Source organism: Centroberyx gerrardi, chromosome 14 (genome assembly GCF_048128805.1).
Source record: "Centroberyx gerrardi isolate f3 chromosome 14, fCenGer3.hap1.cur.20231027, whole genome shotgun sequence".
Taxonomy (NCBI): Eukaryota; Metazoa; Chordata; class Actinopteri; order Beryciformes; family Berycidae; genus Centroberyx; species Centroberyx gerrardi.
This window is the reverse complement of record NC_136010.1, coordinates 23748980-23762865: the sequence shown is the minus strand read 5'-3', so window position 1 is coordinate 23762865 and position 13886 is coordinate 23748980. Positions and strand designations below refer to the sequence as shown.

At 43.5% G+C, this 13886-nt stretch overlaps 1 protein-coding gene across 1 annotated transcript in view; it reads right to left on the bottom strand.

Moving 5' to 3' along the window:
* Positions 1-13886, bottom strand: part of lamb2 (laminin, beta 2 (laminin S)) — a 34810-nt gene that overhangs the window by 17270 nt on the left and 3654 nt on the right. The window contains exons 3-12 of the mRNA XM_071927560.2: positions 12858-13027; positions 12493-12628; positions 8188-8261; positions 7817-8005; positions 7235-7298; positions 2750-2952; positions 2409-2529; positions 1697-1885; positions 1056-1235; positions 558-670 (exon numbers count right to left, since the gene is read on the bottom strand). Coding sequence (XP_071783661.1) covers positions 558-670; positions 1056-1235; positions 1697-1885; positions 2409-2529; positions 2750-2952; positions 7235-7298; positions 7817-8005; positions 8188-8261; positions 12493-12628; positions 12858-13027 — 1439 coding nt within the window. The remainder of the gene's footprint in view (positions 1-557; positions 671-1055; positions 1236-1696; positions 1886-2408; positions 2530-2749; positions 2953-7234; positions 7299-7816; positions 8006-8187; positions 8262-12492; positions 12629-12857; positions 13028-13886) is intronic.

The window sequence follows — 13886 nt, the reverse complement described above, 5'->3', positions numbered from 1 at the left end:
AATTTAATGATTACATTCAAATTCAATTATGCTTTTTTCCCCCATAGACCATAAAGACAAGACTATGCATGACAAGGTTAGCAAAAGTGAAAGAAATGGTCAGAGAGAGAGAGATCCACGGATAAAGACATGGAGAAGAGTGCTGTCCATGTGTATTAAGTTCAGCAACAAGGGGGAACAGAAAGTGAATCTCTCTGGTGTCGATGTTTTATTCAGTATCAAGTTATCACCATGTAGCACCTTGGGCTCTTTGGCAGGGACGGAGAGCGGGAGTAGGAGGCAGAGAAAGAAAGTGAGAGTAAAAGAACAAAACCAAAAGATAAAGAGGGAATGAACACTATAGAGGCTTGAGAGAGAAAAGCAGGGGAGGGCAGGGTAAAATTACCTATGAGTTCAATACAAAGGAACTAATTTTCTGGAGGCACGAGTTTTACCCTTTAAGCCAGACATTTAAGGACAGAAAGGTAATGGATAAAGAGTGAGAGATCAGGTCAGAAACGGAGAGCGGAGAGTGTGTTCAGTGTTATTCCTCGTAGTGTTTTTGCAGCGCATCTCACCAGACACTGATCGCAGCTTCGTCCGGTGACCAGACGCTTGCAGAAGCAGTCTCCGCTGACCGGGTCGCACTGGGAGCTGCCTGACACTGTTCCCCTGTGGTCACACCGGCAGGCTGGAGGGGGGCAGAGGGCAGAGGGCAGAGGGCAAAGTTCATGAGGGTCTAACAGATATTCATATATTATATAATGTGTCACCGCATGACAGTGAAAAGCAGGGTTTTCAGTGATCAGATTGATGTAAAGTCGCTCAAAAACAGAGCTTTGCGGACATATGTGGAACCAAATGCTCCATCCATCCTTTTCTACATGAGCCGGTTTTACAGACCCACATTATTCCAATGCCTGGTCCTAGACTAAACACTGTCAACTCAGAATGTAAAGTATCCATTAGCTTACGACTTGGCTCCTGCTCCAAATACGACCAGACTCATTATCACGATCACTGTTTACTCTTATTGCGTGCCAGTCAAAAGTCGTCCCGTGCGTGTCTGTACTCACGCTGGCAGCCTTGGGGGTTGTCGGCGCTCAGGCCGAAGAAGCCGGCCTTGCACTTGTCGCAGCGCGGCCCCTCCACGTTGGCCTTGCAGCGACACTGGCCTCCCACCATGCCGAGGGACGGGTCGGTGTGGCCGTCGCACATCCCTCCATTCTGGGAGCCGTCCGGGTCGCAGTCGCACGCTACGGGACAGAAGGACGGCAAGGATTTTAATACATATGAAGGTCATAACACACAAACATTAAGTAAATCATGCATATGCATACTTGTGATGACATGTGAACATGCATGCACACACTGCAAAATAGCTCCATCTTAAGCAGTCATTTTAATGTAGTGTTACATTTGAAAATTGTATTTACTTTAAAACAAGTGAAAAAAATCGGCCAAACTGATGAGATAATTTCACATTTTCAATGCCAATCAATCAGCTAATCAATGCTAATTTCCTTGAATTGAGTGACAATATGTATTCAATTTTAAACCAGACAAACATACAGCAGATAGACACACACACACACATGCACACACAGACACATGAATACAAACTCACACAAACAACATGTACTCACACAACCATGCATATGTATTTAGTGGTGAAACACACAAACACAATGACGCACACACATATACACACACTCACCTATGCAGACCCGTGGGTCCCTGATATCCTTGGTGGGGTCTTTGTAGTAGAAGGGTTTACACATCTCACAGTTGCGTCCCATGGTGTTGTGCAGACAGTCGTCACACACTCCTCCGCTGGCGTTGCCCGTGGCCAAATACACCGCCATGTCAAAGTGGCACTGGCTGGAGTGGCTGTTACAGTTACACTCTGGACATGGTCAGAGGAAACAAAGACAAAGTTATTTTAAAATAATCACTAACGTATAATTTTCTGATTTCACCAGCCAGTAAGCAGTAAGTTTGAAGTTTGAGTTTCTGTAAGCGGCGCTCTTTTCTTTGTCTGTTCAGCCATGGTGGCTATCACTGCTCATGCTAACTACCCAGTTCTTCTTCTTCTGTTTATTCCAAGCAAACCGGAAACATAAAATGCATCACTTCTTGTGCGCCAGAGGATTTTTCCCAGGAAAGAGCTACCAGACACTTAATGTTTAGAACAGCAAATGTAAAAGCTTTCATGAACTGGATGTAGGTTGAACCATGACCGTGTTTTATCAATTGGCAATAGAGCAGCAAAACGTACATTTATTAATATGAAAATGTTGTGCATTATTACGTTAAATTGAAGGAGCTGGGGTGAAATAAACTGGACACTGGCTGCCGTTGGGACAGGTAAGATGGATGAGTCAAATTATTTCCTATTCTGTTTTAATTGCTTCCTCCTCTGTACTCACTCTTGCAGGCGTTGGTGTTGCGGCCCTCGGCTGGTCTCCAGGGCAGGTCGTTGTAGAAGTCATTGCACTGCTCACAGTTCAAACCCTTGGTGTTGTGGTTACACACACACCTGCCATGAACCTGGAAGTCAGATTGGAGGGGGGTTGGGTTATTAAAGCAATCAGTAAAGAATGAAGAAGCATCAACTTTAAAATGATTCGAAGTTTGAATCTAGCAAGAGATGGAAAATTACATGAGACAACTGAGGAGAAAAAACTGTTGGGCTATTGTTCAGGTGTAAGATCTAATTACAGGTCTGTAATATAATTAAACAATTAAAATCTTTTAGTTCATCACCCACCATTCCCTCTATGTCGTCCTTGATCCCGTCGATGGGAGCGCACTCCGAGGCGTGGCCGTAGCAGAAGCAGTTTCCGCGCACCACCAGCTCGTACATGGCGTAGTAATACTTCTCTTTGATTTCGGGTCTGGTGTCCAGCAGGTTGTCTCCCAGCGTATGGAGCTTGGTGAAGTTCACCCTCAGGTTGGTGATCTTCAGCTGGTCTGTTGGGGAGAGGAGATGAAGAGGAGATGTTTGGTTAAGTTCATATGAAAGTTGGTGGTGTTTAGATGGGTTGGGTAACACAAGAGGAGAGGGGATTAGGCTGTGGAGGAGGAGGAAGAGGAGGTCAGAAGTACAAACATCTGGGTAGAAATATGGTAAAGTTAAAAAATAAGCCATATGAACAATGAACAACCCACCATCACAGGCCAAAATACACACACATACACACACACACAAGGCCCTTTTGCCCCGTCTGGAGGAAGTCAGGGCCAGTGGAGCATGACAGAGCTGAGTGTGTGGCAAAGCATTATGGGTGAACAACAGTTAATGATCTGGCATAGTCTGAGGGGTTAATTGGTCCTGAGGGGTTTGGGGGTTTGGGGGGTGAGGTTATGTTGAACTTCTATGGGGTTGGACAATGGGAGAAATGAGGATGAGGGTCTAGTGCACAGTAGTTAAAGTCACAATGAAACCTCACCTCTCCATTTCATAACATACACCAATTTAACAATAAATGCCAAGAAATGTACTTAATTCTCATTTTCTTGTATTTTTATATTTAAATCTTTATATCAAATTACAGAAGCAACACACCAATCGATATGGCATTTCCTTGTGACTTTAAGTAATTTTCCAAATAAAATAATTTCCAAATTGATAGACAATGATGGAATGCAGCGTTGAAACGGTTCATCCCACATCCTCTCCCTATCTCCTCCCGAAGGGCTTGGAGGGAGTTTACATTGGGGAGGAAGATAGCCTCTTTTCCACAGAGATGCGTCTGCCTCTTCACCCTGTCAGGCTGAACCAATCTGTTAACTTGGCCGGTCAGTCTGCTGCCGTGGACAGAACATCCTCTGCTGTCACAGTCCAGCTGTTCTCCAGTAGCAGGGTGTGGAATCAATCTCACACACACACACACACACACACATCTACAAACTTCTGAAAGTAGGCACACTTAGACACAACAAAGTAGCTTGGTAAACCTTTTGATTTTGGAAAAGTATTCTCACTGCAACAGTAGAATAAGCTTCACTTCCTAGATCACTAAAATTACAAGCAACCAATAGTGCCCAGACCAAACAAAACACTCCAAAGAAAGACAGCAGGAAAGTGAGAGAAGAGGAAAAAGAGGCAGTGAACATGGAGAAGATAAGAGTGAGAACAGAGCATGGGAGACAAAGGAAGGGCGGATTAAAATCCCAACACTATCAGCGTACCTCTTGACCTGGGGATACGCATGTGATATTCAAGTGTATCCTTTCACACACATGCACACACACGCACACACACACGCACTGGTCTGGTCTGTTCCCTAGACACTGACAGAAAAAACACCACTCCCCTCTCTCTCACACACACGATCACTGGCACTGTTCTTCTACTTTCTCATACTGTATGGAAATAAGCCTGCCAAGTTAAAACAGTAGGTCATTCACAGAATACAATTTATGACTGAGGTTACTGACTTTAAAAACTCATATAGTGGAAGTACAGTAAGTAGATTTATAACATCTCGGTTCGGTAAATGAGACTGAAATGGCAGATTTGTGGCAGATGTGATCATTTTTAGTATAAAATCATATCACCATCACTGGCTCAACATTTTGGGATTATTGAACGACTTGTCGACTTGACAGAAAACTACTTAAAACCTATACAAACATCCAGAGAAAACTTAATGCAGCTGCAGGCCAATCAATGTGGATCAAAAGAAAAGCTAAAAAAGTCTGCAGCCTCTTTACAAAATGTTCCCAACAAATATGAATTTCATCTCAACGTTGATATTTTCCACTGCAAGGGTCTTGATCCGCATTTACAGAGTTACTGAACAGCAACTAAGAAGTTCCCTGATATTTTAAATCCTGCTGAAGGCCTCCGCTGCTGAAGCACCAATGTTAAGATGGATTAAGTGCTTCTTCTGAGGAATTTTTTTTAACAGTGCACAGACTCTTATTTTCTCCCGAACTCTGACCCTATCTACAGTAACAGTATCCCTCTCTGACAGACAAGAGCTAATCCCTCCAGCTCCACCACACTAAGACACTGTCTGTCTGCTGATGCTGTATTAGCAGATTGGAGAACATTCCTCCAAGTCAGCCAGCAGCAGCAGACAAACACCAGCTTTCAGCAGGCCTAAGGGCTAAACCTGAAACTGAAATATATGAACAGCTCTGTCCAACTGAAGGTATTTATGGATGGAGAGAGCTGGGAGAGAGGCGGTGTGTTTAACACAAACTTTCCAAAAGTTCCAAAAAATGAAATGTGAATTCAGTGCATTTCCATCAGCTGGGTTGAGGTGAATAAATAGACTTTCTGAACACCAAAAACACACATCCACAAGAAATATTGAGTCTTTTAAGAATTTATTAGTATTGGGCAGGTTGTTACTGTTCTTTAGTGTCAGCTATTGTTGACCATATTTCATGCTATTATCCGAAGAGGAAAACAAAGAAATGCACTTGGGAATATTCTAATGTGCCAACTAATGCCTGTACAACGACAATGGAGACTTATCATGAGAGAGACAGCAGGTGTGACATCACTGGGTGGTCGTGGTTGACAGATATTTGACAGATTATATTTCAGAACATGCAAAGCCATTTTTGAACTGCAATGAGTTTGAGTTTGCAACGGGTTTCATCAGACCGATCGTTCTGAGCCTACCTCATTATTTACTCAACAAATGCGTTTCTATCATAATTTATCGCATCATTTCTTGATCAACAACAAAAATTCTGTGAGTGTAAACATGTTTTGGCAATATTGTGTAAATTTGATCAAAATTTGCTGTTTCCATTCAGCTTTTCCAATTGAAGATATCATATCTTGATAAAATATACTTGAAATCCAGCTAGTGAAGTATGTAAAGTAGGATATAGATGAGTGAGAGTATTATATAGCTGTTTTTTATGTATATTCATGTGACCAAAGTGTTAGCAAGTTTACAAAATACTGTTAGCTGGGAGTGAGTAAGCCAGAAAGAATCTAGCAAGTGAGCGAGTCACGTCTTCCCAGTTTGCCGAGACACAGAGACGCACTCAGACTGAATCTGACTCTTCAAGGCCAGTGAAACTATAAGAGTGACAGTGTAAAAAAAAAAAAGCCAAAGAAGAAGTGATTCGGATGTTGATTCATCTGTTGGAGGGCAAAACACGACACAGTAAATATGGATCGTTGGGGGTCAGGGGGTCTTCGTGCGGGACGGTTTTAGTGAGGCATTTAACAACAGAACAAGTCAACCTCTGCCGCTGCATAGGAAACTGGACTCGGGTTTCTGGGAAAAGCTCTCATGTCCTGCCAGTCTAAACATGAGGGCTAGGACAGCGAGGCTGCGTGGGAGAGCAACAGCTGCTTTTCCCATCGCTCCACGTCTTCCACACAGCGGGGCCGTGTTTCACACCCCAGAGAGGAAGGCTGTTACGGTCCATAGTCTGTCACAGTTTGAATGGAAAGAGCTAATTGAGGCTGCCAGGAGGTGGGAGGCGACAGGAGGATTGATTAATAGTGACAAACTGCGGATATCCCTTGCAAAAAAATCACTATAATATTCCCATAGGGGCTTATAGTGTGTCTGTGGTACTCAATAGTAGCTTTAGAGTGACCTTATCACATTTCATTTTCTGTCTCCTATCGTACCACTGTAATATTCCTATGATATTCCTATAGGGGCTTATAGCGCTTCTGTGGTACTCAATAGTGAGTTTATAGCACTGTTATCATACTTTATGGTATTTCTATCTCCTATGGTATGGTATGGTATAGTTACTATACGATTTTCTGCTGCATGATATTTGAAAGTTTTGTTGTGATATCTGTATAGTATCCCTCTGAAATGTTCTATATGATTACTGTAGTTCTCTTTCTTAAGGGATTTCATATTGATATACAGATATTGTTTGCAAGATGAGATGCAAAACAATGCAAAAAGCTCATTTTTACAACAGGTACTGAACTTCAGTAGCTGTGAAGCTCTTTAGCTCATGACCCCTAAAAGCAAAGGGCCGCCTACTCACAACTCCCCAAGTCATGGTAAACTGTGAAAAGAAATGAATGTAGTTTCTCTTTTCAGGCTATGTCCTGTTATTTATTTGAGGATGCCTTGAGCCAGAAAACATTTTGTACTTCACAAGAAAAAGCATTCATCCCAAATATTCTAAACATGATGTTTATATATCATGACCTTAACATTTTGCAGCCCGTTGAGAGTTCATCAGCCTTTAAAGTGAGAGCTACTGTTACACTTCATCACTCACTGCTGGAAATAGAAGGGAGACTTACTCTGGATGTTCGGGCTGTAGGGATCCTCTATCCTGATGGCTGGGTCCAACACTCTGTAGATCACCTGGGTGAAGGGACACATACACACACATTAGATCGCTGTGTGGATTGATTTGGTACTGTATGAGTCTGGTAATAAACAACTAAGAAGCTATTTATGCTGTATGGAGCTGATTCAGACTGCGCTCCATGGATTGAAATCTGCATGTTTGAACTGTTCTTCTTATCAGACTTCAGTGTAGTGAAAAATCGGACCAGGGGTTTTTTCGTTTTGTTTTGGTTTTGTTTAGGATGAAGATTAAATTGAAAACTGGACTTTGTGACATGGCACTTAAGTCAATAAATATATATGTATGTCCACAGTCATCAGATGTAAAGTTTTACTTCCAAACCATTAGAAATGAGGAAAAATAACCTTATTTTCACGTCAACAACCATGTATTTTCAAATCAAACTATTTATTTGCTGGTCATGAAACACACCAAGCAAAAAAATGAGGACACAATCTTTCATTTCAAGTGGTATTACTGAGGAAAAATGTTTGTTTAATACAGTTTGGCTCCTGTTCGATCCATCACTCACCTCTCCCTCGGTGGATGGCTCGATGTCAGAGTAGCGTGACTCACAGAGGACATCGTCGACTTTACGCAAAGGACCCTGGGAGACGCCGGGGAAGGCGGCGGCGCAGTCGTAGGCGAAGTAGCGGTAGACCTGCCAGGTGCGACCGAAATCGGCCGACCGCTCGATCAGCAGGGCCGCCGGACGGAAGGTCTGGAGGAGAGGGATGAAGAAGACGACAGCGTGTGAAATGTAAAGTGCATTTTGTTAAGCAGATAGATATTAAACAAAAGTTGTGAGTTATAAGATGTGAAACAGGAGCTCTAAGCCATTCTGTTTGACTCCCAGTGGAACAAAGGGCCAATAATCTGTGACAGAAAGAGCATTTATCTAACCTTGAAGGTCATGATCAGGTGAGTGAAATGAAACTCTGCTTCCAGATCCAGCTGGACAAAGACATCTGACCTTCCTACATTGAGAGAGAGAGAGAGAGAGAGAGAGAGAGGGAGAGAGAGAGAGATGCTAAGTCAAGTTTACATCAGGTCAACACTCTCCTATATAGCTAATTAGTGTCATTTAATAATTCATAAACTGGTGCACTCTCTTTCCATCTATGCCGTTGCATTCTGACAGACGGGTGGCAGATAGAGATTCATCGCAGCAGTAAGTGAAGCAGCAGCCATGCTTTTGGCTTGAGGAATGGCATCCTGACAGGAAAAGGCATTCCGTCTTGGCAGGAGCGAAGCAGAGAGCATGTTGGAAAAGCCCACACACTTCCTGAGTCGTAAGGCACCAACTAATCTGAAGGGCCACTTTACTCCAAGTACCGCAATTCGCTTTCTCCCTTGTGTTCTGTGTGTGTGTGTGTGTGTGTGTGTATGTGTGTGTGTGTGTGTGCGTGTGTGCGTGTCTCTGTGATCATACATGCAAAGCCAAGAGGACTTTCCCATTCCGGTAGGCAAATATATAAAAGCTGCACCACATGAATTTTATACTTTACAACTTTAACACTCCGCATCCAAAAATAACGTTCAAACCGATGATTTGATGACATACCGCAACGCAGCTCAAAGCAAAAGCCTTCTGTGTGTCAAAATGTCTCTTTCACACGCACACACAAGTGAAAAAAGGATGAAAGGAAAAGTGTTTTGATGCCTACTGAGTGATATTTTTTGTACAAACGCATGTGATTTCACACACACTCTGGGAAATCACCTCTATAACATCTATAACTCAGCAGGTAATGAGAGAGTGTGAGAGTGTGTGTGTGGCACATCGGTGTTGATATGACTTCCCTGAGGCATAGGAAGAGCCCAAACCAGAGTTGGAGGACTATAGGTGAGTACAACAGTACTCACACAATAGGTGGTGCCATAAAGATATATACTGTAAAATCACATATGTGTAACTGTAGATTTTAAGAAATACACCATGTTTTTGGGTGATTGTCCCTTTGGTCAGTTTAAGTGATGAGAACATCACACACCAAAATCATCCATATGTCCCCAGGAGATCGTTGACTCTGGTGCTCCATGCTAACTCTTTAGCATACATTGTGTTGAGTGATAGCAAGCGACTAGCATTATTTCAAAAGTGAGAAAATGAAAATTTAGTAGTGCCAACTTCTAGTAGCACTAAAGCTAAACGATTAGTGATCTTGAATGATATGAAAGTCTGGCAGTTTTGTGCAGGAGATTAGTAAAAACTTCACAAAATATGGTATAAAAATGACTTATTGAACTACCAGGAACTACTTTCTCTGTTTCCATAGGTGGGCGATGGGAGACTGAACACCTAAAAATCAAAAGGAAGCGGATGAATACAACCGTGACTACTCAACATAGTGTATGCTAAAGTGTTAGCATGGAGCACCGGAGCAAATGATCTACTGGGAACACATGGATGATTTTAGTGTCTGTTCTCATCACTAAACGGGTAAGTTGACCAACAGCACAATCTCCCAAAAACTATGCCTTTAAAGGAAGAAAGTCAAGGGCTTTAGTCATTCGGAGGAACAACAATTTCAGAAGACTTCAACACACACACACACACACACACACACACACCTACACACACACACACACACACACACACACGCATACACACTCAATCATCCACAAATCAACAGTAGACAAGACGCAGGAAGGGAAAACAGGGAAAAGAAAGGAGAGGAAGGGTGTGACACAGCTAAAGTAGCTAAAGTAGAGGGAAGGAGAGGGGGGGAGAGAGAGGGAGGGGGGTAGAGAGAAAGAGAGAGAAGGGAGGGAGGGATGGAGGGAGGGGTCACAATCAAAGACTTTTCCATTACAAGTGTTGTGATCCTGGCTAATAGAGCAATTAGGCAGTGAGACATACTCAAATGTAATGGAAAAGACACACACACACACACACACAGAGAGTGCACCTGTTCCACTCCCTAACTTTAACCAACACACTTACAGTCCTGTATAATGCCGACATTTGTGTCCAATCCCAGGAAATGACCCTCCAATTAATGACTGGCATCATGCACAACACGCATGTAGAACAAGCAACCCACTGTACTCCATATCAGCTACTGTACATCCTGCCACCGACACCACGGCAACGCCATAGAGACGCCATGGAAACGCAGTAGCAACCAGGAGTAAAAATAGTCACTACTTCCTGTCCCCCACTACTTCTTCTTCTACTCTTTCTCTCTCTCTCTCTCTGTTCTATTCTGGGTCCAGTCGTGCAGAACAGTGCTGTCATCAACAGCATTACAGTAACATGGCTCAGAAATAGAGCTGAAATGAGCCTTGTCTCCATCTGGCTTCTGTGCACAGAGTTCTACAGTCACGCATTGTGATGAAGATATATGTGTCTGTGTCACTGGAAATGTATCAATTACACTTTGTCTCTCTTCTTCTCTTAACTACTGTCCCTCACTCACTCTGTTCCTTCAAGTTGCAGTTGGAGCTCTCTATCCATTCCTTTTACTTGACTCCTGTCTTTCCCCTGTGAGCCCCCCCCCCCTCTCTCCCTCTCTCTCTCTCTCTCTCTCTCTCTCCCCTCTCTCTCTCTCCCTCTCCCTCTCTCTCTCTCTCTCTCTCTCTCCTTCTCTCTCTCTGTTGAGGTGCCAGTGTAGGACCTACTCTGTTATTAAGCCCATCTACAGCTGTAGCTGGCCAGAAGACGGTAGCCAGAGTGTGTGCGCGTGTGTGTGTGTGTGTGTGTGTGTGTGTGTGTGTGTGTGTGCACTTTATGGTACTTTGAAGGTTCTCCAGAGCCACAAGTGGCTCGCTGCTTGTGGTTTCAATAAACATTTAGGCCCCTTCTCTCCCAACAGCCTCTTTTCCACACTATTAAACATTTTAATTTCATTTTTCTTTTCTGCATCCCTCTTTCTAATCTCATTCATTTAATATTAGATTTGTCTCCTCTCCTCTCCCTTCAGCTCTGTTTACCCTTTCCTCTTCTCCCCTCTATCCCTCCATTCCTCTCTCCCTCAAATATTAATAGCTGTAACTAACATTAGGCCGGTAATGCCACAGCCTATGGGTTGCGTGTGTGCGGTCAGACCACAGGCAGCTGTAAGCAGAGGCCATACTAAGTTTGGCGAGTACGGGGCAGAAATTGGAACATACGATCAGTTTCTTATTTATTATTGCTTTTCAGAGTAGTTATTCTGAGCAAAACTCTTTCACCGGTGCAGTAACTTCAGTTGAAAGCTCACTGCAGTATGTGCTGCCATTAAAGTGACAGCGGGATCACACTTCATCTGTAATGAATTTATGTTGCTGCAAAGTAGTTAGTCCCTTTTTATACCTGTGTGACATCTGTGTGGTTTGTGTTGTGTGCAGCACTTGCAGACAGGCGGGTTGCACACGGCACATCGTTAGACTTAAGTACACTAGATGGCAATGTAGAGCAAGGTCCATAAATTGTATTTAAGCCACCAAGGAAAAGCGCAGTGTACTTCAATTTGACTGCGACGAGAACGGCTGCATAAACAAGTTTGGAGGAGATTGATGAGGAGGAGGACGAGCTTCTGCTGATGTTGCCGAATACTTAAAATCGTATGATGAATCACAGCAGAGCCGGTAGAGGAGGACCTCCTCTGCTGGTCTATCTTCAGACTGTTTTATACTTGTTGGTTATGATTTCGTAACAGGAAATTAGGTCAGCTACCTGACTTTGAAGGGAGTTTGCGCAACATCTATGCAGAGTTTGTAACCTGTTGTCACGACATGCCAACTGTCACCAATTACGCAGAGGTATTTTTCATCTTTTTTTTCATCACTAAAGCCTTCATGGGGAGCTAGTAAAAAATGGGTCAATATGACTTTCATTTTAGTTTTACGCATGCATTATCCATGCATAAGGAGAAAAAAATCCAACACATGCGACTCTTTCACTGCAGCGCCATCCGTCTTCATCAGAATGATGCAGCAGTCACGGATTCTCTCATATGAAATGAATGAACTTCCATCGGACTGTAATGCATTCAGCGCATTAAGTGTGATCCAGGCCTGAGAAGTGCAGATCTACTGTATCACGCATTGGATATCTGTGCGGTAGAGACATAGCTATACTAAGATGGATGCAAAAGGTGTAAAATTGGTTTCAGAGTCATTTTACATCAGGTTGTGGTGTAAATGAGGACTGTGAGTGAATTGTAGAAACAGAAAATCGTGTGTAAAAGCAGAACAATGTCAAGGACCACAACATCCTCTCACCGTTCTCGGACTGCCACCAGGACTTCTTGCGGTGGGGCTTGAACGTGGTGATGACGTTCTCTATGCGGTGGTTGTTGGTGTTGTAGACGGGGTCGTACGGCCGCCTGGAGTCACAATAGAAACACTTCTTCTCGTCCTGCAGCGGGACAGGCAAAGGTCAGGGTTCAGGGTCAGGAGGTGAAAGCATTCAGGGGGTCAATGAGAGACACAGAACCCCAGTAACCCCAGAAGCTGTTACTTTTGTACTTTCACCCACAGTCGTTCACCCATAGAAGGGAGGGAAAGGACAGAGATGGGTTATTGGACATACACATATTAATACTTTTTTTACACAGATATCCTATCCTAGCGACAAACACACTGACCTGCAGATGACTGACGATGCAGTAGGGCTCTCTCTTCCTCGTACCACATGTGGAGGAGGCCTTCAGGTTCTTCTCTCGTCCAACCAGCAGGTCCCCGGTCGCCGGGTAACAGCTGCCATGGGCGCAGCCGTGGGCGTAGTCAGGGTCCTGGGCAGCGGCAGCAGCCAGGACTGCAGACAGAGAAACAGGGGGTTAACTACAGAGAACAGGGAACGACGAAGTGGCTCATAGAGGAGGTCCACTAGTTTGTGTTGGCAAACAAAACCGTCTTAAGCTCAGGACCCTTCTTCCTGTCCTAAAAAAAGAGACAAGATCATGAAGTCTTATCACTTTCTGAAGGGAGCAAGGCGCCAGGAAAGGAAGTTGGCCTAACCGAAGGAAAGCAAATCAGTTAAGAGATAAATCTTTGGACCTGACCAGTGAATCTAAATCAGTACCATGCTTTTTCCCACACGGGCGTCATGGGCATCAAGATGCAAATTCAGAACGGTCAGGGGTGAGACATTTCATATTTGAACCACTTAATTTAATATATGAGGCACTAAAGCCAATATCGTAAGTGAAAATAGCACTAGAAAATGAATAAAGGCCAGAGAGAGATGTGTTTTTTATCACAAATTCAGGTCAGCTATCAAACTTCATCACGGTTTTCTGCAGTTGGAAAAAAACATTTTCTACAAAGCATGCCTTTTTTTTATTGATCTAACCAGTAGAAATAAGTACAAGTCTTAATATTGTGAAAATCTAGCTTTGGCTATGAATCTTCACACCTTAGCTGTGAATTTTCACACAACTCCCACAATCTTCTTCATGGATTCAGAAAAAAACTATACATCATCACCACAATGCATCATGGGACAGAGTCTGTACTGGATTAAATATGGTTCACAACTGCAAATGGGCTGCAAGAGGCACTGGGTCCCAGGACAATAAGATCCCACAGGCTTGTTATTGGACTGGCCACTGGCCCCCTGCAACCACACAGCTACTGCTTGATCAAGAGCCGTTTCAGTGTTGAGACAACATCCA